Source organism: Ostrinia nubilalis, chromosome Z, assembly GCF_963855985.1.
Source record: "Ostrinia nubilalis chromosome Z, ilOstNubi1.1, whole genome shotgun sequence".
Lineage (NCBI taxonomy): Eukaryota > Metazoa > Arthropoda > Insecta > Lepidoptera > Crambidae > Ostrinia > Ostrinia nubilalis.
Window position 1 is genome coordinate 25,227,682 of NC_087119.1, and position 24,284 is coordinate 25,251,965.

Below are 24,284 nucleotides of genomic sequence, written 5' to 3' on the forward strand. Positions count from 1 at the left end.
TTCTTTTATTAACTCGCCCGAGCGCCGCAGTGGCGCCATCTACGACGAGTCACGCCATCTACGCCGGGTGGCGCCATCTACAGCGAGTTACGACAACTTCCGGCTGCATCTTGATTTTTCGGCGGCAATGACGTCACTTCCCACCGGATATCGCAATAAATAATTGCGATTGCCAACAAATAACATAATATAGTACCTAATTACAACTTTGAATTTAAGCAACAAAAAGAAAGCAACTAAAAATAAAATAATAAGAGGCCTCCTAGATGCATGCCACCAGGGGCACGTCACCCGTCCTAATTGTTTTCAACTACAACGCGACTAGACGACGAACGAAAGTCACAAATTCGTAATAACGCGGTGTCGCTTTGACAGCTAGTTCAAACGAAAACTGAAAGAAAGCTACTTTTTCTCAAACTCAAGTTATACGCCTTCACGAACATTTGCTGTGTTTTAGTGAAAAAATAAGGTGTTCGGACTTTTATTGGAAAGTGATGAAATCCGTTGTTTCGTCTTTGTTTGCACGTGAACACTGAACTTTACCGCGATATCGAATTAGCACCTCAGCTGGAATGAAAAACGGAGCGCAACTGGAGAAAGAAAGACAGAAAGAAAATTATTTATTCGGTGCAAGTGCAAGTACAAAAGAAGAAGCGCCAACGAATTGGAGATGTTAAAAGTTAGTGCAATCAGGGCAGGCATAGTGAATTCACATTTTGACATCATAATTCACATCCACACAGATTTTTCATTAAATTGATAGGTATAAAAAATTTTTTGATGATTCTGAAATTATTATATTTTGTTGGACCGCAACTTTTCGTTCAGAAATTGAAACTACCATAGTGGTAGAAACCAGATTTTATACTCTGGCAACACGAAAATAGACAGCGGTGCATTCACTCAAGACAGGAAGGCCGCACGGCATATCAAAGCTATCGTTTCCATCGTTCGCATGGTTACAATAAAGTAAATTAATACGCTGTTCAGTGTGTTTGTTGTTGTCATCGGGTCCTGGAGCTCAGCCTCATTTCACGTCGGGACTCTGTGGGATTCGGACGTCTGATACATTCTCTCTTCGCTATCCGGATATATCTTGCACTGAGGCTGGACGTTTTTGAAATGATATAGACCTGTTTTGAACGAAGTGAAAATGAATAATACCGTAGAAGTGGAGTACAATGAAATTGCCAGCAGGAACGCTTGGCCTCTAGTTTACCAGGTGAGTCTGCGTAGGTGTAACTTAGTGTACAACTCTTGCCACGCACTTGTACTAGTGTAATCTAACGAAATCGCGGTTAGGGAAATAGTTCAAAAGTAATTTAAAACTTTTTCCTCGGGTTGTATTGTGGAAATTAGTTTCGGAATTAAAGAGAAAGTATTGTTTGTTTGATCTTTTGCTTTGTTGTGGTTTCTTGAAGAACTTTTTAAGGTTGCCTAACTGACAGGCACAGATCGTAAACACGTACAGCCTAATGACAATGAACCCTGTTTTCGTAAAAAGTTTAGGTGTTAAGAAGTGGGATATTTAAAACTTTTAGTGGTATATTTGTCTTTTTTGACAAAGAAGCTGCCTGTATTCAATGAACAACTTACTGTAGGCCACTGAAGTCTGAAATTCTGAAACTGGCTGTGTGGTGCCTAGCGATTTAACTGACTGTATATTGCAATGCGAATTGCTGCCTATTGATTTGATAACTCCTAATGAATGGCAATGAATGTTGAAGCTGCCACAGCGAATTACATATTGTAAGATGTGGAGTAACAGTGCTGTGAAGATCAAGATGATATTGAAAATCAATACTCTGATGGACAGTTGGCAACAGATGGCGCTCTGTGATATATCTGCTGGATCAATACTTACTACAGTAGAACTCCAATTATCCGAACTCCGACTATCCGAATCGCCGATTATCCGAATCACCCTGGTTTTCAAATTCTCAATGACGATGAAATTGTTGTAAGTGTGAGAGAAGATGTTGAAGTGGAAGTGGAAGAAGAACTTTCTGCTGATGTTGAAGTAGACGCTGGACCATCAGCTAGTGAAGCATTTGCCGGCCTCGAGACTGCTTTGAAGTGGATGGAGCGTCAGCCCGAGTGTGACCACTTGCAACTGCTCACCGTCAAGCGAATGCGTGACCTGGCTGCCCGAAAACGGTTGAAGACCGCAAAACAGCTTACATTAACGGAGATGTTTAAAAAACAATGATTTTTATTTCTAAACTTGTACATAAGTACATTTTATTTATATTTAAAACATGTGAAAATTTCATGTTTCTTTCATTTAATTCAATAAAAAAATAGTGCAATATCAAAACGTAGCTTTTATTCTTTCCAATGGCAATTTTTTTTTAAAAAATCCGATTATCCGAATATTTGATTATCCGAATGGGTCCCGGTCCCCATTAATTCGGATAATTGGAGTTCTACTGTATATGGATCAATAGACACTGCAGTTATTGATATGGTGGATTGGGCTGGATTGTTTCTTGGATTCAAATTGAAATGAAGAAGAAGGGTGAAAACTTTTGGAAATGGACTAAAAGCAACTAGCAGGCAGATGGCACCGGACTTGAGTAGACATTGCTCCAGTAATGGTTGAGGGGGTCAACCTTCAATGGATATTTCTGCTGTCAGTCCCCGAGATCATTTCATGGGCCATGCATATGAGACACTGTTGGATTGCTCACACCTCCATCCATTTTGAAGCTGTTCATATATGGCTGCCAGTACCTGTCCATCAGGCCTTTGATCATCAGCCTCTATGAGCAATTGGTGAACCAACTAAGGCTTATTATGAAAAAAAATTGAAGAACAAAATAAGTATTGATTGAAGATACAAGTTCAAAAGAATACTAAAGCAAGCCAAGTAACCAATTAACCAAATAGTGATCTATGATGAAGCAATTTCATACAGTCATATTGTCTGGATGAAAACTACACAAAATAAATGACAGTAAAAACTATAACATGAACCAACTTTGAGAGAGATCATTGTTTACTTACATGGTAAACAAATTAAACAAGGTAATTGGCCATTATTGTGCAGTACCAAGGAAGCATGAAAATTTACAATTTGAAGAAACTACTGATGCATGCAGAAAATCTTATAATCATCATATTTGCTTAAGATTGTAGTAGTTAACATTTTTGTATATTTAATAAAATAAATTGTATAACAAAGGTGTGATTCATTTTCCTTCCCACCTGGTAAAAGAAATTTATGATAATGAATTATTTTTGCTTTGAGAACTTGTAAAACAAACTAATTAAGTTCATCCTTGTGCTTTTTATATAATAGTTTCTAATTTAATTTTTCAATCATCAACATATAATGATCTTGATCTAAAACAGTATAAAGTAAATTGGGATTTAATTATACCACATCAAAGTTCAATTAATATTAGGGACAAATTGTTCTGCTTATTTTAAGCCGATCCATGCAACCACTGTTCCCAATACTTATCAACTTCCTTCCATTATTCAATGAATTCACTCTCGTGTCTAAAGTTCGTACTGGCATAGATTACCAACAATTTATGAATCACATTTGGTTGAAACTGCGCGCGCGCAGATCATCTTAGGTTTTTAATTTACTGGAAATAAGCCTCATAAACGACGATCAACCATATGCAATAGACAGTTTGACACCATACCCCTATAATTCGAAACCACAACTTTTTTAAAAAGACCCTTCATTCTGGTCTTAAAAACTTAATTAATTTTAAATTACCTGTAAATTATGATTTTTGTTCGCATTGTAATGAAAAAAGTAGTTTGATTGAGTTGACAAAATAGTGACGTCACTTGCTTGTAGTGCCATACAAAATCTATGGAAGAGTTTCGTTTTGACAGTTTTAAAAAGTACGTCAATTGATTGGTGGTGTCAACATCTCTATTCGGCTGATACGCAATTTTCCTACTGATTTTATCCCATACATCGGTCAATTGTCACTTATTGGGCTAAATGCACCAGCTTCTAAATTAGTTTGATATAAAACCAATTCAAAGATTCAGAATTTAAAGATAACTAAGATAAGTATTCTGTTATTTCATTCAAATAAACTCCATGCAAGAGAAAAAAATACGTTTGTCTAATTAATTTCTAATTCTTACATTTTCTAATGTCATTCTTTGTTTTGTTGTAATTATAAATCGAATAAAGACCACATGGCTGCGCAAGCGCCGCTTTAGAGAACCGATAAATCGATATCGGTCGCTGAAAGATCCTATCATCTTAGTAAACGGCACTCAAATATAAGTTATTCAATTATTAAATAAAAATAATACAATTCAAGAAAGTTACATCAGTCTCATGGTTTTAACTTCAGTTCTAAGACCACTCCATGGAGTTTAAACATCGATTATGTACCTCATCTTAACCCAAGCCCAACCTCAAATTGTTACAAATTATCACTTTCAGTGGTTCCGCATACTATACAGGGTGACTGGAACTGAACCCTCCATAGCTAATACGCGTATAGAGGAGGTCATTTGCTAATTACTTTCTATGACTAAAGTTTTATAGTTAAGGAGATATGTCAATTTTTATACTTTTTCAGATTTTTCCGAAATTTGACCTTAAAACTGCTTCAATTTTTTTTCTCGCGTGATTTCAACAGTTTTTTTTATTTGATATTAATATCGAATACATCTTTATTAAAATAAAATTATAATAATAATGGATTGCCAATAATCTTAAAAATATATCTAGCTACTCTTCTTTCCAATGATATATCACACGTTGTAATTAGATATTGAAATTTGTCAAAAATTCAAAGTTTATGGAAGAAAATGTAGTAATATTACAAAAATTATCCATACAAAGTTGATTTTGAATTTTTTAAAACTCTTTTCTTCGTAATGTGTTTATTATTTTTAAATTCATTTTTCAAAAAACACAAAAATAGCTATGAAACGGAATATAGCAGAAAATATGAGATGTTGGAAGAAGCTTTGTATGGATAATTTTCGTATTATTACTCCATTTTCTTCCATACACTGAATTTTTAATAAATTTCAATATCTAATTACTACGTGTTATATATCACTGGAAAGAAGAGAAGGTAGAGATAATTTTAAAATCATTGGCAATCCATTATCACTATTAGTTTTTTTTTAAATCGAATTCGAACTTGAATTTTTTATCGTGGTTTGTACTTTTGTTAAACTTTGGCGGCTCGTAACTAGTTATTTAATCAATATCTGGATCTGAAATTTATTTTATTTGACTAATGGTTTATTCGATATTAGTATTAAATATCGTATCATAAAAAAAATTAAGCAGTTTTTAGGTCAAATTTCGGAAAAATCTGAAAAAAGTATAAAAATTGAAATATCTCCTAAACTATAAAACTGTAGTCATAGAAAGTAAGGTTCAATAATTAGCAAATGACCTCCTCTATACGCGTATTAGCTATGGCGGGTTCAGTTCCAGTCATCCTGTATAGTCTATCGATTCGGCTATTTATAATAATTTAATACTTTTATTCAGAACAACAAACTATTACATAAATTAGTTATTTTCGATAAAACTGCCTCCAAAAGATACGTAGAAATACGATTGATCTAATAACGGTTGACTTAAAAAGCTAGATTTACGCTATATTTTACCTCCAAAATGAGTTAATCAAAATCAAAATTATTTTATTCAGTTTAAACCAATATTTTGACACTTATAAACCTAAATAAAAAAAGGTAGCCGTTATGGAGCACTTACATGTCTCATTATCTTTTAGGGCCCTACCAGCGCTTGACAAACATATGGCAAGTGCTAAGAAGAAACGCCGCTTTTATTTTTACCATAATTTTCCATAATACCGTAAAAATATCTATCTAATAAACACCATAACTGAATTAATTCACACATTCGCAAAAAAATATATTAATAAATAATCACGACGAAAGTGATAAAGTAATATCATCTATAATATAAAAATGAATCGCAAAATGTGTTGGTAAAAGCGCATAACTCAACAACGCCTGGACCAATTTTACCAGTTCTTTTTTTTAATGTTCGGTGAAGTCCAAGGATGGTTTTTACGGCGAGAAAAATTCGAATAATTTTCGGGAAAACCCAAATAACAGCCCGTTTTTCACGCGGGCGAAGCCGCGGTTGGAAAGCTAGTAATGAACAAAAGATTACCTATTTAGCTTAAAAAGTAGCACTTTACGTAAGTGATGTTATTTTAATATAATTGACCTAAATTCACCGTAGGATTGCTCTTATAGCAATATTTTGTTTGTCATGAAATGTTACTATTTCTGCCAGCGTGCGGTTTTAACATTTTTAATATACTCGCAGGTCTTCGTTTTATAGGGTTTGTTTTACACATAGTTTTGCAAATTAGTCTTTTTATAGCCTGACCAGGAACATAAAAACCCTCGCCATGTTGCGGAAAATTAATGGTACTAATTTCTTTTAATGGCAACAGTAACTGAAAACTTCATTGATATGTCACCTTGCATGTCAGTCTATTGCTGTCCAAGTGTAAACAAACTTTATTTTAAATGTGCGCAATTGATTTTGTGAATTAAATTGCTAAAATATTTTTATAGTCGTGAAAGAAAAGTGGTTCACAATGTGTTAAAGTATTTGTCGAAGAGAAATACTAAGGGTTCGGACAATATTTTCATTGAATAATGTTTCCGACAAAGGTTGTCAAATTGACTGACATGTTTATCGTATAGTACAGTCAACTATGAAAATTAGCTGTGGTTTGTTTCAACTACCTATTTTAAAGTTTTTTGTCACTTTGTAAGTATTGAATTTTATGGAATTGGGAAAGAAGTACCGAGTTTGAAGCGTTCATGAGCAGACATTGTAGTTGAATATTCAAGTTCAGAATTTGATTATTGATGAATAATAATAAAATCCTACTTGCTCGATTGATGGTTTCATTTAATTTATTTAAACCAGTTTACCTATAATATAATATGTTTTTGTTAATTTATGAAAATATTAAATAAGCCTATAATCCTGAATCCTGATACATAAAGTTAGCCTATTAATTTAATACAGGTACGACCGTACGACTGTACCCAGTGTTGCACTATCAAATGCAATTGAAGCGCCTCTATGCCAGGGTTTTTATGTTCCTGGTCAGGCTATAATTTCCTGTTACTAATGCCAATATGAATTTCCAGTTTCATCAAGTCTTATACTATTCTTTCAGGTAAATAAAGATACATTATACTGTTCCAAAACCTTATTTTGAATCTATTTAATCTACAAAACTCAACTCGATTGAACGAACACTTATCGCATTTCTATAAAAAAAATACGTACATGAGTAAGTCAATGAATATTATCAACATCCATTTATAAAACGTATGCAAAATAGATTGCGATAGCCAAAAAAATGTCTCCTTGTCAGCAAAAATGGCTAGATGTATAAAATACATAAAATTCAAATTAAAAAGAGTATGGTTTTCTTATTCAAGAACATTTACGCGATATTTTATTTTATTTCAACATTTTGAACACGTGACGTAAAGACATACATTTATGTAATTTAATTTAATTATCCTGAGATACAGCCTGACCTTTCTACTCCTACTAGACTCGGTCCCATAAAAAAGGGCTTAGTCCATAGAACTAGCTAGAATTTATGGTTTAGATCAGTCGCTTAAAATATTGTTCATCGTGATATTTTTACTAGGATCAAATTATATGCCTAGGAAGCCTATGATTAAGGTTATCTATAGTTACAGATTCCACTGTTTTTGACACATCATTAAGGCTGAGTTGCACCACCTAACGTTGACCGTAACTATGATGATAACCGGTGTTTTTGTATGGAGTTTGACAGATTTTTGACGTTTGTCAAAGTTAAAGTAGGATGGTGCAACTCAGCCTAAGAAATACTCGTTTCAATTTTGTTACAGTCAGCGGTAAATAGTTCGCATCACCCAAAGTGGCCAAAAAGTCGACAATACAAGCTTATTCCAATGAGGGCTATCGTTTTTATACTTAACAGTTGGCACCCCTGGCGATTGACAGGACCTTACTCTACAGTGGCGCCATCTTGATGAGTGCAAATGCGATAGTTTTCCTACCACTTTAGCACTCACCAGTTGGTGCCACTGTCTTCGCTACTAGCAAGTGACAGGACCTTACTCTACAGTGGCGCAAACTGGTGAGCGCTAAAACGATAGCCCTCATTGTAACAAGACGAGTTACGAACTTTTTGGCAACATTAGGGCTAGGTGGCACCATCTCACTTTAACTTTGAAAAACGTCAACAATCCGTGAAACTCCATACAAAATGCACCGGTTATTGTCATTGTTACGGTTAATAAGATGGTGCAACTGAGCCTAAGGCTGAGTTGCACCACCTAACTTTGACCGTAACTCTTTTTGTATGGAGTTTGACAGATTTTTGACGTTTGTCAAAGTTGAAGTAAGATGGTGCAACCCAACCTTAGTCCCAGAACAGACGGTGAAACGCAACTGCAACGAAACTGCAACTTTCTGATGATTCTGATGAATGAAACTGAAACTGAAAGTTTCAAACTGAAAGTTTCGCGTCATGTGTGGTCTCTCAACGGACGCTATGGCAGAAACTTAGATGCAACTCAAAAGTAACTAGCAGTTGCAGTTTCGTTTCACCGTCTGTTCTGGGCCTTAGTGTCACGAATTATTTGAAGCTGACCGTAACAACCAAAAATGCTGACCACGGTTCTTGTCCGCAGAAAATCGGCAGAGAATGCCAAAGCTACCCGTACACCTGCATTGAGGCGAAGAAGCCGCAGAACAAGCCGCTGAACCGCTACCGGGATGTGAACCCGTACGACCACAGCCGGGTCATCCTGCAGCGGTCCGAGCGGGACTACATCAACGCCAACCTGGTTAAGGTAAGCACACGCAGGTACGCCGCTGGAAGGCTTGGGGGTAGATAGTTTCAAGAGAAATTGCAGGGAAATTCAGGCAGAGTAAATACAAATGAGTAGGTCATCTTCATAGAAATGCCCGAGCGCGGTTTGTATGTGAGCGCGCCGCGCCAATACGTATGCGGCGCGCACGCACACACTGACAAAATTTAGCGTGGATTAACGGTGAGCTTAGGGTTGCCAGGTCCAAAATCACAAAAGCCGGACTTTGTGCTTCATTTTGGCCGGACATTTTACCTTAAAGTCCGGCCAAATGGGTCAGTTCATGAGTGAGTAATATCATCATCGGTTGCTATCCAACATCCTGATGCGCTTCATATGATTCTGTGGCTTGACTTTCGCCTGGCGCGGCAACCGGCGGACGCCTGGCAACCCTAGGTGAGGTGCGCTGAATTTTGTCAGTGTGTGCGTGCGCGCCGCATACGTATTGGCGCACGCTCACATACAAACCGCGCTCGGTGAGTTTCTATGAAGATGACCTACTCATTTGTATTTACTCAGATTCAGGGCAGATATGGATTGAAAAAAAATTGGACAAGTGCGTATCATGCCACGCGCAGTGTAGGGTTCCGTAGTTGTCCGTCGTTACCACAATATATTTTAGAAGCAAGCAATTACTTAATCTAAAGTCACTTTTCATATTTTCTTCTAAGGAATTTTTACTGGTTAATTTTATAATACACGAGTCAAATGACTAACTCTTAAAGTAACTGATGTATCTTAACCGTTATAGTTTTCCTTGAAAGTTCTTAAAAAGCAGTATTATTACGAATTTTTCCAGATTTTTCAAGCCAACAGTTTAGTTTTTAGAGGGGGGAGGGGGACACCCTACTCGAACAAAAATTGGCACCTTAAACTAATATTTTGCAAACAGATCCCTAAATAGAAAAATAGTCTTAGAAACCCCTAAGCCATTTGAAAAGACCTATCCAACGATAACCCTCTCGATGGGGTAGAAGATGCAAAATAAATTTATCCCCACTTTACACGTAGGGGATAGGTACCCTAAAATGTTTATTACCACATACATCTATTTATTAACAGTATTAATAAAGCACTTGTAAACCTAGAAGTTATAAGTTAGTAAAAACTTCTAAAACCCTTTTAAATACCTACGCAAGTATAACTCTCGACTCGAGCTTAAGAAATTGATATGACCTGCCCTTTGATTAAAATGGCCTTGATTATAAAGTTCTCCTAAGATTTTGACGATAACGACACCAATTTAAATCTTAAGTTTCATGCTTTTAATAATATTAATAATTAAAACTGAGTCCATCAGGTTTTTGAGATGAAATACCTTTAGGGACACAGTAATATAATATCAGCTTTCCGACGTCTATGCCTTCTATGTAATTTAATTTGGCAGATTGGTACACAGCTAGTAAATAAGTAACACTCGTGTCATATCGTTTCCGGTAGATGACAAGTTATTCAATGCAAAAGAAAGTAATTTTGGAGCCAATGAAACGCTCTGTATTAATCTGCCCGTAAGTACTAGATTTTCGTGTATAAGGCTTGTTAATTTTCTAGTAATCTTTTTAACCCAGAATATATATAGTTTCCGAAAAAAATTAAACCTTTTATTAAGGTCCAAAACCAATGCATAATTTGGACTAGCATTGGCCGTTTAAGGGTTGAAACCAATTAATTTCAATGCATTTTATACAGGGTGACTGGAACTGAACCCGCCATAGCTAATACGCGTATAGAGGAGGTCATTTGCTAATTATTGAACCTGACTTTCTATGTCTAAAGTTTTATAGTTTTGGAGATATGTCAATTTTTAAACTTTTTCATATTTTTCCGAAATTTGACCTAAAAACTGCTTAATTTTGTTTTCTCGCGTGATTTCAACAGTTTTTTTTATTAGATATTAATATCGAATATGTCTTTATTCAGATAAAATAAATTTCGGATCCAGATAATAATTGAATAACTAGTTACGAGCCGCCAAAGTCTAACAAAAGTACAAACCACGATAAAAAGTTCTACTTCGAATTCGATTTAAATTTAAAAAATGGTGATAATGGATTGCCAATAATCTTAAAAATATCTTTAGCTTCTCTTCTTTTCAATGATATATCACACGTTGTAATTATCATATTGAAATTTGTCAAAAATTCAAAGTTTATGGAAGAAAATGGAGTAATAATACAAAAATTATCCGTACAAAGTTGATTTTGAATTTTTGTAAACTCTTTTCTTCATAATGTGATTATTATTTTAAATTAATTTTTCAAAAAACACACAAAAATAGTTATGAAAAGGAGTATCGCAGAAAATATGAGATGTTTGAAGAAACTTTGTATGAATAATTTTCGTATTATTACTCCATTTTCTTTCATAAACTTTGAATTTTTAATAAATTTCAATATCTAATTACTACGTGTGATATATCATTGGAAAGAAGAGAAGGTAAGATATTTTTAAGATCATTGGCAATCCATTATCACCATTAATTTTTTTTTAAATCGAATTTGAACTTGAATTTTTTATCATGGTTTGTACTTTTGTTAAACTTTGACGGCTCGTAATTAGTTATTCAATCATTATCTGGATCTGAAATTTATTTTATTTGACTAAAGGTTTATTCGATATTATTACCAAATAAAAAAATCGGTTAAAATCATGCGAGAAAAAAAAAATAAGCCGTTTTTAGGTCAAATTTCGGAAAAAGTATAAAAATTTACATATCTCCTAAACTCTGAAACTTTAGTCATAGAAAGTAAGGTTCAATAATTAGCAAATGACCTCCTCTATACGCGTATTAGCTATGGCGGGTTCAGTTCCAGTCACCCTGTATAATTATATAAATTAAAAGAACATTAGAAGTCTTTAGCACCATACTAAATTACTAATATAGGAGGTCAGCTGATTCGGCGAAAGAAGATAGCAACTCAAGGTGAGTGCAAATTACGTGGGAGAACATTCACACAAAAATCTGGGGGCACGGCAGTGCCCCCGCCAAGTCGAGCGCGAAGCAAACACTGCCGTACCATCCTTTACTGGAACCATTTCGCCGCATTTTCAGGCCCCTATTTGAGAACCTCTGGATAAGACCAGAACGCAGAAATTTTCGTCATCTAGTAAGCTATAATCACATACTTAAAATCCAAAATTTCAAGTCTGTAGGTCATTTAGTTCCGAAGTTAAGCGAAAGCGAAGTTTCGCATTTACGACACTCACTCACTCACTGATGATCATCAAAATAGAACTAGTACTTCCCATTAACTCAGAGAGCTGAAATTTGGTACAGAGTTAGGGTTTAATGGCCACATAAAGGGAAAACTATAAAAACTAGGAAAATCGAAGATCTGGAGTAACACCACATTCATAGTGAATACTACTCCGGCACCGTGGTGTTCGCCTGTATCGCTCACCGCTAGATGGCGCTAGCACTAGCAAGCGGTGTCCACATTTTTTTCCTTTCTAGAGCCCCCCGTAGATTCCCCCCGTAGATTAAGTTGAATGTTGTGTAATTTGCATTTCGTTGATTTCGTTTATTATATTGTACCTAAGCTTAGATTAATAATCTAAGATTGTAAGGTTCGCTAAGGTTATGTTATTAAAACAATTCTGATTCGTTGTCCATTTTAAAGGTCGTTGAGTTTATTTGTGTTTAATATCGTAAAAAAAATCGATAAAACGACGACGCGACGTTAAATAATTTTGCCACTTTCTACAAAAATAAGTGAAATCCCACCAAAAACATTCTGTAAAAAACTAGCCAAGTCTCGATGGAGCTGCTTGTTTATCTCTAAAAAGTAATGAAATCTAGACAAAGTCGTGCCAAGTCTATGGTTCCTTACTGCGATTTCTTTATTATTATAGTTAATGTTGTGTGACTTGGCCGTTGAACAATCTTTATTAAGATAATCATACATAAGTATTATTGAAATACGCAGCTTTATTAAACCTACAATTGACTGGTTATTGTTGAATCAACGTTTTCCAAGTGGCAATTTTCCATCGTCAATGGGTACCGGTTCTGGCGAGAGATTGGTGCAATGGTGTCATGGAGCACCTGGTTTTGTCACCCTTCAACGGCCAAGTCACACAACATTAACTATAGGTAATAATAAAGAAATCGCAGTAAGGAACCATAGACTTGGCACGACTTTGTCTAGATTTCATTACTTTTTAGAGATAAACAAGCAGCTCCATCGAGACTTGGCTAGTTTTTTACAGAATGTTTTTGGTGGGATATACCTTTCTGATAAAAAGAACAAACTCAAAGTCATTATTTGCTTGGACTATTAAAAATAGTGCTTACAAATTATTTGAGTACACAACTTTTTTAAAAAGACACTTCATTCTGGGCTTAAAAAATTAATTAATTTTAAATTACCTGTAAATTATGATTTTTGGTGGCTTTGTAATTAAAAAAAAAAAAGTAGTTTAATTGAGTTGACAAAATATTGACGTCACTTGCTTGTATTGCCCTACAAAATCTATGGGAGAGTCGCGTTTTGACAGTTTTAAAAAGTACGTCATTTGATTGGTGGTGTCAACACGTGTATTGTTGCTAAGAGCAAAGCTGGAACAGGTCTTCTTTTATTTCCAAATAATCGTTGATTTCCAAGAAAGGATATCATTAAGGGAATAATTGGATGTTACCCAAAATTATTTTGTTCGTATCCGGGAAACGGATACGTCCTTTTTTCAGTGGAATCGGAATACATGGGTGTATTTTTTTTACACGATAGGTAAGATGATGTGTGAAAGTTCTTCTATGTGAATATAATACAAATAATCTATAAGATACGTTTCCATTCTTTACATTTTATGCAAAAACAATATGAGTTAATGCTACTGACATAGTTTACCGTTTAACAATAGTGACTGAATTTCTTGCGCTGCTTCTTCTCAACACTGGCCCATTTATTGTCCTGAAGCAGTGGTAGGGTTAATACTGGGACGTGTAAAAGTGCTTTTTTAAAGCCTTATTGCAGAAACAAATGAGTTTTATGAGTTTTTTTTAATGAGTTTTTGTGTGAAACGTATTTTCTAGATTTCATTTATTAAAGTGTAATTTGTACGAGTAGTGTGCTAGTTACTAATATTTGGTCCTTACCTATGAAATTTGCGTTTTTTCTTCGACATTAATTAGTATATAGGGGAGAGTTCGGTATATTGTACCGCCGGGTAAATTGTACCACCCTCATATTTCGTAAAGTATTTATTGAATGTCTGTAAGTGCAACACTCAGCGATACACAACTAAAATCAATTAATATCGGCCATGTGGTTTTTGCCGTGACAACAAACACGTGTGTTTTATTTTGAAAAGTATTTTTTCATTGTTTTCAAGTAAGTTTTGACAATACATGTTTAGATTGTAATTTTGTTAAATTTTATCACATGGTGTTTCTAATATATTATTTAGAAGCGTAAATTAGTGTGGATTACAATTATTTGAAACATTTTTCGGTATTTATAAGCTATATTTTTTACCGATTTTTTAAAAGCACTATCACCTAGTCGGCTAAATTGTACCACATCAAGTTGTATGGAACTTTACCAAAGGATTTTGAATTTTTTTTTTAGTAAATCATATTTTGTAGTTATAATAGCTTAGTTATGTTTGACTAACAATAAATGAAAGCAAAAGACTGGCAAAGTAGATTAGGTACAGGTGTGCGTTACGATAATTGGAATTACAAAACTTGTACTCAAAATCGTGATAAGGGGCCGTCCATATATTACGTCATTCTAAATTAGGGGGGGGGGGGGGTTTGGTCTGCGGATGACGGTAAATGATAGATAGGGAGGGGGGGTGTTTCGAAATTGACGTCATTCTTATTTATTTATTTATAGTTTATTGTTCACATACAAAAAGATTATTTCCAAAAAAGAAATTTCTTCCAGCACACCTAGTAAGTGAGACTGCAAATGTGAGAGGCGGCTAAGGCGCGTACAATACTAAAATAAGTCATAATAAACATACATAATGCAACATAGATGTACACAAATACAGTAATACCCTATTTTTCTCAAATCTGCAATGTTTTAATTTTGTCAAACTGGTAATGACGTCAATTTTGGGAGAAGGGGGGGGGGGGGGTCATTAAGAAATGACGATAGGATGATTGTAGGGGGGGGGGGGGTCTAAAATCTGAAAAAATCGATGACGTAATTTATGGACGGCCCCTAACGTATAAAACAATATCGATTGTCTATGTTATTAACTACTGTTCCTCTTCATTTCCTAATTTGTTAAGAATGTATCGTATAATATTTTGCCATAGTTTTTTTAAGGGCTTGAAATTTATTGAAATCCAATTTAGTAACCCTGTGGTACAAATTATCGAACCGGTTGGCTAAATTGGACCGAAGCTCTGAACTCGTACTTTGTTGATTTGTGCTAAATATACAACAATCATGTTAATTAATACTTATGAAATAGTAAGTTGAATAATGTATCTTTTATTATATACCATGGACATTAGCAAAAACAAAAGAAAACTATGTGTAAAATGGGATTGAAAAAAACTGGTCCAAATTAGCGGACTCTCCCTTAATTTATTTTATATTATAAGTAGATATGTTCATCATTCTTTTTTTATTTGTTTGATTTCAAGGACTTACTTATACGTATACATTTTTAAGTATTTTTTTAAATTTCAATTAGATTTAAATCTTAGTCTGTTTCCGTTACAAAAATAAAATCATTTTTATACAGATACCATTTTTTAATGTTAATGTTTTCTATAGCTTAATATTGTTTCAATCTATACACATTTTATAGAATTTATGGCTCCCTAAAAAATCGCAAAAATGTTAGTATGGAAAAATGTATTCGTGAAATTCTCTGTACAAAACGCTAATTTCATAGGTAAGAACCTGATATTTCTGCCAACGCCTACAGGTAAGCTGAATATATTTGTGTTATGGAACAATCCATGGATCGATAGGGATCGAAGCGTTGTCTGACGTCTTTAATCGGCTATTTTCAGTCCACTATTAAAGCAATTAGTGGCTGAATAATAAACGATAGACATCTATGTTCCTGTTCTAGCCAGCGAGGACGAGACAACCGTCCATTTGAATCCATGTACTTAGCTCTAATTAATAGGTGTTTGATGTACAATCATCGGCAAATCAATAAACAGCACTGCAATTAGTATTTAGTGCAATTGATTTTGTGCCTTGTAGGGTATAAAGTAGAAAATCAATTGGAGAAATTGTACATTTAACTTGGGGCTAATTTTACGTGCTTTCTACTGTCTTGGATTAGCACTACGACAATACTTTGTGCTTAAATTGAAATGGATCGTTATCTTAAATATACAAATGTTAATTTATTTAAATTGCTACTCATCGTCGACACTTTCTGTCGAATACTGGAAATAAATACGAGTGCGTAATCATCATTGACTCCGCATTATTAAGCAACCGTACTATCAACGTCAATTTAAAGGCTAAATACAGTTAGCACGCTGCAATGGCAACCGTGACTTTTGCGTCAAGAACCGAGATGAATATGCAAATAAAAACAAGCCACTTTTTTATCATCGCCTGTTAATTGCTATCGAATGTGGAATTTCGTTCCGCATAATTGTAATTGCTGCCGATTGTTGGTAAACGACGTTATATTGGCTTATAACGCGTCGATAGAGGCGTCTACATGCAGTTCCGACAATGGCTGCAATTGAGCCGGCCATTGTGGCACTGAAGGGTTGACACCAACATTGACATCAGAGAATGCATCTTATAATAAACTAGCTTTTGCCCGCGGCATTACCCGCGTGAAATTTAGTTTGTCACGGATCGTTATAAATTACAGCCTATATGTTATTCTGGGTTTAAAACAATAACACTGTAAAGTTTCATCAAAATCCATTCAGTGGTTTTTGCGTGAAAGAGTAACAAACATCCAGACATCTAAACTTTCGCCTTTATAATATTAGTAAGATAAAATAATCACTACATAGTATAAAACAAAGTCGCTTTCCGCTGTCTGTCCATATGTATGCTTAGATTTTTAAAACTACGCAACGGATTTTGATACTTTTTTAAATACAATAGAGTGACTCAAGAGGAAGGTTTATAGGTGTAAAAAAGCATATTATAGAAGAGGAAAGCCGGGAAATTCCATTGCAATCGTGCGTAACCGGGGCGGGCCGCTAGTAATAAATACATCTTTGGACAATTTCACACAGCGCCGTATCTTATCTAAACCTTCTTGAAAATTTCCTAAACACACATCTAGAACTCTCTTTGTATCGATTTATAAAAAATAATAAATCAAAGATATTTTCCATCCATTAAAAATCCTAATATTCGGACACTTAATTGAAAAGAAAATATTGAAGCTAAGCTGAAGCTCGCTTCCACCTTCGGCCTGATCATCACTTACCATCAGATGAGATACAGGCCAAGAGCTTCCGCGTTGTGGATAAAAAAAATGGTTTTATTTATATCAGAGAGTCCATACTGTTAAACAATTACTCTTATCTTTACATTAGTCATAAACTGATTACAGGCCCTCTACTAATGTTTTGGACGTGAGTCCAATCAAGTGACTTCCAGACTATGACTATTTACCTTGCTATTTTCTATCGCTGATGCCGTTTATGTGAGGACTAGCGGGCGGCCGCGACTTCGTACGCGTGGATCCCGTTTTACCCCCTTAGGGGTGGAGTTTCGTAAAATCCTTTCTTAGCGGATGCCTACGTCATAACATCTACCTGCATTCCAAATCTCAGACAGATCCGTCCAGTCGTTTGGGCTGTGCGTTGATTGATCACTGTGTCAGGTCAGTCAGTCAGTCACCTTTGATAATGCCGGACATACATATGGGCGTATAGCAACTATTACTTTTCACCCGGTCCGTTCACCCTTTATGACAATACCGGACGCGTGGCAACCCTAGGTCAGTACGCAGCAACATTGCAACGAATTATAACGACAATGTGCCTGCAAATGCGTGTTGCTAACGCGGTATTAAACGAACCCTTCCAACTGGGTCAAATCCGGACACTGATAGATGGGTAACCCTGGATCAGTGATACACTCAACGTTGCAACAATAAACGTGATAATATTCCGGCACAAGTGCGTGATCTTAAGTAAAATTAAAGTAAAAAATTACAAACAGTTTACATGCATTTGCATGCATTGTTGACATTCCACCAGCTCGCACTAAGCGTTTCGATGACCCGTTTATAATGCGAACAGCTAGGGACTGGAATTCGTTGCCTGCTGCTGTCTTTCACGAAGACTATTACGGTCCTTTTCAAGGTGAGAGTGAATAGGCACTCACGGGGCAGATATGTACCATCTTAGCTAGACTGCATCCCACTTAACATCAGGTGCGATTGTGGGCAAATATCTGCCTTGTGATGCATAAAAAAAATGTGATGCAAATTAATTATCAGTTTGAATTTGAAACAATTCAACAGATTACAAATAATACTTAGAAGACCACACACATTAATTTCTCTCCGTAACTGCTGCTAGCCTGTTACGTTTTTGGGTAACAAAAAAAAAAATTATTAGCTCTTAAATGATTCCCTTGTCCACAAACAATCTTCGGAAATAACGGACTGTCATACAAGTTTTCTCACAGCTTTTCCTATTAGAACCGTTCCCTGAGTTCAAACATACTTTACCAACACCACTGGGCGGGTTTCCGCTGTCTTCCACTGATCAAATAGCTAGTAATCTTTGTGTTCTTCATCTATTGTGTGGTGCATAGTTGTCAGACTTAGGTTGTCAGGTTAAGAACTCAAGGCGCGATTTTCACCCGCGCCCGCGGCCGTTGTGGAATTGCGGTTTTATTTCAAAACTCACGGGAGCGGTTATTTGCGCGGTTATTCTAAGAACACACGGCGCGAAAACCGCCGAGCGGGACCCGATTACAACCGCGCCCGCTGCGTTCGAAAACCGCGTCGTGAGTTGTACATTAGTTTTTAGTTCTACAGAACTACTCTTAATATTAATTCTACAGAAGCTGCGGGCCCGCATCCGCCGTGGGCGCGGGTGAAAATCGCGCCATGAGTTCTTAGCCTTAAAGACCGGCTGGACATAGCTTTAGGTGCACAAAGAGACTTTTTACTTAATCACTGATCGACTATACTGGCTTTATCACAAAAAAGTTCAACACGCGTTGAACACTTTGTTCAAAATTACATATCCGTACTAAAACTAGTGGTTACGCGTTTAACTTTTTGTAAATTGTTTTTGGTCCAAACTTTACTATAGGATCAAAAGTGAATTTTAAGGAAAACCTCTGGTTACTAAGTCTCTAATTATAGTGGTCCCTACATTTCGAAGTGAAACGACCTAGGACCGAGTCGCCTGGAGATGCATGACACGGAGGGCCGACCCCAAATAAAATGGGAATGGGCCAGGCAAAGAAGAAGGCATAAGCCTCATGAAGGAAGTAGAAGAAACCAGAGTGACTGACATAGCCCGCAGAATCGCTAAAATCAAGTGGCAGTGGGCGTGGCACATAGCTCGTAGAGCTGATGGCCGCTGGGGCAGGAAAATTCTTAGCGGCGCAGGACCGGTCTTTGTGGAAAGCCTTTATCCAGCAGTGGACGTCTTTCGGCTGAAACGAACGAAACCTCATGAAGTCCAGACCCAGTGACGTACCACAGTTAGTGCTCATATGTCCCATACTAGAAGAAAAAATCGTTCACTATAGCAACACTGCCGTCGTAACCGTTTGAAGCGGCCGCGAAACTCCGGCGCATACGAATTGGCCATTACACGCGCCATTATAATTCCGCCCGGGTCGGTGGTGCAACGTGCAACGCGATATTGCACATCTGATAACTATTGCCTACGATCATTCGATAATCGATGACTGGCGATTTATTGTGCGTTGGTATTTAGGCGTCTACGACATGTTGAAATGTTACCATTTTTAGGGTTCCGTACCTCAAAAGAAAAAACGGAACCCTTATGAGATCACTTTGTTTTCAGTCTGTCTGTCAAGACCCTTTTTCTCAGGCATGCGTGGAGGCTGAAATTCATATCAAATACTCACGTCTACTGTCCCTGGGAGCTGTGAAAAAATCTCAAAATCAAAAATCAAAATCAAAATTATCTTTATTTGTTTAGACTAATTAAATTAGTTCTTGCAAATCGTCAAATGCTCTTAAGGAGCCTATACATGTCTCATTCTTTTTTTGCCCTACCAGCGCTTCGAGACAAACATTTGGCAAGTGCTGAGAAGAAGCGCCGCAACAAACTCAGTCACCACTGTCTGCCGGTTTAAAAATATAAAAAAGTAAGAAGTTACATACATTCAGAAGCAAGTTACTTACCACGCGCTCCCGTTGATAGAAGGTGGCCTTTAAGACGCCCATCTAGCACGAGACCGCGTGGCAGTTTTGAATATATTTCTTTAGTGCCTAACCTAATCTAACTCCTAAGTCAACGCAATAAAAACCTACAGGGTACTTACTGCCCGTTAGCTCAGAATCTTGAAAGGTACAAAAAAACTGCGAGTTTACTTATACATACAATCTACAGGTTTGTACGGATGTCTCAGTGCCGTCTCGCACTTTTCCGGTTTTTATTTTATATCCGAATCGAGTTCATTCCGAGTTAATTTTATCGGTAACACTGCAAAGCTTTTCTTCTCAGATTCCGTTTGATTGTTACGAGTAATACAGTGTTCAGAGAAGTGGTAACGAGCTTTCTTTGTACTTAATATTTCAGTGCACTAGAAGAGGATTCGTTGAAGATAATAATCCGTGCTGTTGTATTTAATTTGAATACAATTCAGCCTTTGGCGTTGGCCCAGTTTTGTGATGTACAAATATAAATATCGTTAAGAAATAAGGGATTTATTTATGGCAGTTTAGTAACAATCGTCAAAGTTAGCAAACTTAACATGATTAATTTCACGTCACAGCAAACTTAATATACATGCATAACCTTAGCCCTTTCTAATACACAGTAAAATGTTTATGTAAGTATAATTGTTTATACATCTCTACTCAAACTTACTAATTGCACTAACAAGGTGACTTATGAACTGGGTCTCAAGTACCTTTAGCAAAAGTTTGAACAATTTTAACTTAACTACTATCTAGCTCAATACAACTAGTTTTCCAATACCAAGAAACAAATAGCTGCACTAATCCGTTTGAGAGAGAGATATATTAAATCCATTTTGCTGTGAAATAGCTGCTTAATAAACTGTTGCAGCGAAGCCTTCCACGCGGAAGCAATTTTACAGTTGCCACGAATCCCTTTAAACAAACGGAGCGTCGGACCGTATTAAATGGACAGCTGAAAATGTTATTCGAAGCGGGCCCAAGCACAGCTTTCCACGAAAAAGGACACGCGCGAAACGATTTAAGGTTCGGCCAAACCATAAAGTTCATATTCCTTCGGAATAGAGCAACAACCACGAGCTGTCAAACGATACCGATTTTGGATGACACTGGATATCATTTGTGTGTCAGTGTCAGGCATAAAGTTAATATTCCTTCGGAATAGAGCAACAAAGAATGAGCGAGCGAGATGTCACTATCTGCAACCCTGTGTGATAAAAAGAGATGTGTGATGCTATCATCGTCACGTCAATAGAACCATTTTTGCAAAAGATTTGACAGGCAGTGACACATAGAGGCACAAAGAAAATTTTAAATTATAGTTTTTTATAAAAATATCGTAAAATCCTGTTTATTTTTGGAAAATTTGTTTTCTTATATAATGGTGACCTGTTCCGTCCTTGATTGTGATGTACACCAAAGGAATAATCCTGCAAAATATTCATTTCACAGGTAAATTTATTGAAATCGACACCTCCAAACTTTAGCTTTATTTTTGTGAATGTGCTTAGAATTTTAAGCACTAAGTGTGATAATTATGTTCTTTAAACATTAATTTAAGTTGTAAGCAAAGATTTCATGCTCATAATCCAGAATTTATGAATATTTTGTGTAAAGAAATAATTTTCGTTTTACACTAGGGTTGTACCACAATCGATAAATATATTTTCTGCGCTGTTTATCACAGTCACTGCTATAGCTGGGCATTAACTCGTTAATCCGTTAATCGTTAATTAACGAAGTTAACATTTCTATTAACGGATTAACTTTTAAGTTAACTTTTAAAAATGTTAACGGACTCGTTAACTTCCGTTAAATTATCCTAAGTCCGTTAATCGTTAATCCAGTACCTACCTACTATTTACCAAAAGCACGCTGAAAAACGCTAGAACTTTAAGACCAGTTTTCCTCAACCGATTGAGCTGAAATTTGGTATACTTATGTAAGTACGATGACAATACATTGTTATGATGATGACGATGTTATGGTACCATTGATGATGATGGAGTCATGAGGTGGCCATAGGAACTCCTAAATAAAACGGCGGCATCGCATCGAATTTGGTTTCGTTGGATTTGTCTTTTCGAGCACTTTGGTACTAGATGATGTCCAGGGTCCTGATGATGGAGTCAGGAGCTGGCCATAGGAATTCCTAAACGAAACGGTGCAAACTTATCGAGTTTGGGTTTGCTAGATTTGTCTTTAAAATAATTTCGAAAGCTTGTAGTGCAAACAAAAAAAATTGGCCAAGTGCGTGTCGTGTGGCACGCGCAGTGTAGGGTTCCGTAGTGGTCCGTCGTTACCACAGTATATTTCAGAAGCAAGCAATTACTTCATCTACAGTCACTTTTCATATTTTCTTCTAAGGAATTTTCACTAGTTAAGAAATTTTGTAATACATGAGTTAAAATGACTATTACTCTCAAGCTAATTGATGTATCTTAACAGCTATAGTTTTCCTTGAAAGTTCATGAATAGCAGTATTATCAAGATTTTTTCCAGATTTTTCAAGCCAACAGTTTAGTTTTTAGAGGGAGGGGGGACGCCCTATTCGAACAAAAATTGGCACTTTAAACTTTAATAATTTGCAAACAGATCCCTAAATGGAAAAAAAGTCTTAGGAACCCCTAAGCCATTTTAAAAGTCCTATCCAACGATACCCCACACGATGGGGTCGAAGATGAAAAAAAAATTCATCCCCACTTTACATGTAGGGGAGCTACCCTAAAAAAATTTTTTTTCAAAATTTTATTCTACCGTTTTGTCGGCGTATTAATATACATATCTCTATAAAGTTAAGCTCCCTAGTGCCAATAGTTTCCAAGCAAAACCTCGGACAGACAGACAGACAGACAGCCTAGACATATCGAAACCTTGTCAGGACTAAAAAAGAGGAATAAATTCCATGCGCGATACAAGCTTTCGAAATTATTTGATTCTTGCATACACATATTATTTTCGTTTTATTATCATGTGTTAACGGATTAACGATTAACGTTAACTTGCGTTAAATCTTGTGAAATGTAACGTTTTAACGTTTAACGAAGTTAATTTTTTTATTAACGGTTTAACGATTAACGAAGTTAACTATTTGATTAACGGTGCCCAGCTATGGACTGCTGATTATGTAGGTACATAAATGGCGTTTGTATGTGAATATAGAAAAGTATTATTTTGTAATTACCTGTTAGTTAATAAACTAAACTAAATATTACATACTAAATATAATAATAAATATGTTTATGCACACAGATGTTTGTACTGTGCGGGAATCGAACCCGCTACCTCCGGAATAGTAGTCCGTTTCAAACCACTACACTATACGGCCAACAACGATTATTACATCGTTAGAATCCTATTTTCTTACGTTATCGTCAGAATTATCATTTTTTAATTATTGTTTTACTCCTACTAATATTATAAATGCGAAAGTTTGTATGGATGTCTTGATGTTTGTAACTCTCATTCTTCCAAATAAATAAGTTGAATAATTTTAATCTTGAGTTTTTTTTTTATTTTCTTTGGCCACTCTCCCAATTCCCATATACCTACAATCCCATTCTATCCTATTCTATTTATATTATTACTGTTAGGTGTTAATTAATATTTAATCGATATCGATATTCATGTGAAAAGTAACGACATACATACATCACTGACATGCACACATATTTATTTTTACACACACATATGACATCTCATTTTTGGTTTCGTTTGACAGCTCGTGATTGTTGCTCTATTCCGAAGGAATATTAACTTTATGGTGTCAGGATTATTTCACTGTTTTGTACAATAAATCAGTCACTGAACCAGTCACCACGTTTCTGAAGCACTATTTCTCATAAACATCCACAATTTCACTCACGTGAAATCTGAAAATATCTCAGAATTCATATTTTCAGCGTGGCAATAAGTGCCTCTGTACTGTCAAATAGTTGCAAAAAAAAAAACGATTCTGTTTGACGTGACGGCGAGGGCATCACGCATCTCTTTTTATCATACAGTATTGCTGCTAGGGACAGTTCGTTGTTGCTCTATTCTATTCCGCTAGGTATATTAACTTTATGGGCCAAACCATCAGCGATCAGTAGAAAGAA

General features: G+C 35.9%; 1 protein-coding gene across 3 annotated transcripts in view; it reads left to right on the forward strand.

Moving 5' to 3' along the window:
* The first annotated feature begins 903 nt into the window (after nucleotides 1-903).
* Nucleotides 904-24,284, forward strand: part of LOC135086960 (tyrosine-protein phosphatase non-receptor type 61F-like) — a 111,858-nt gene continuing 88,477 nt past the window's right edge. For all 3 annotated transcript variants that reach the window (XM_063981799.1, XM_063981797.1, XM_063981798.1), the window contains exons 1-2: nucleotides 904-1,222; nucleotides 8,695-8,856. In XM_063981799.1, the coding sequence (XP_063837869.1) occupies nucleotides 1,154-1,222; nucleotides 8,695-8,856 (231 nt within the window). In that variant the 5' untranslated portion in view covers nucleotides 904-1,153. The remainder of the gene's footprint in view (nucleotides 1,223-8,694; nucleotides 8,857-24,284) is intronic.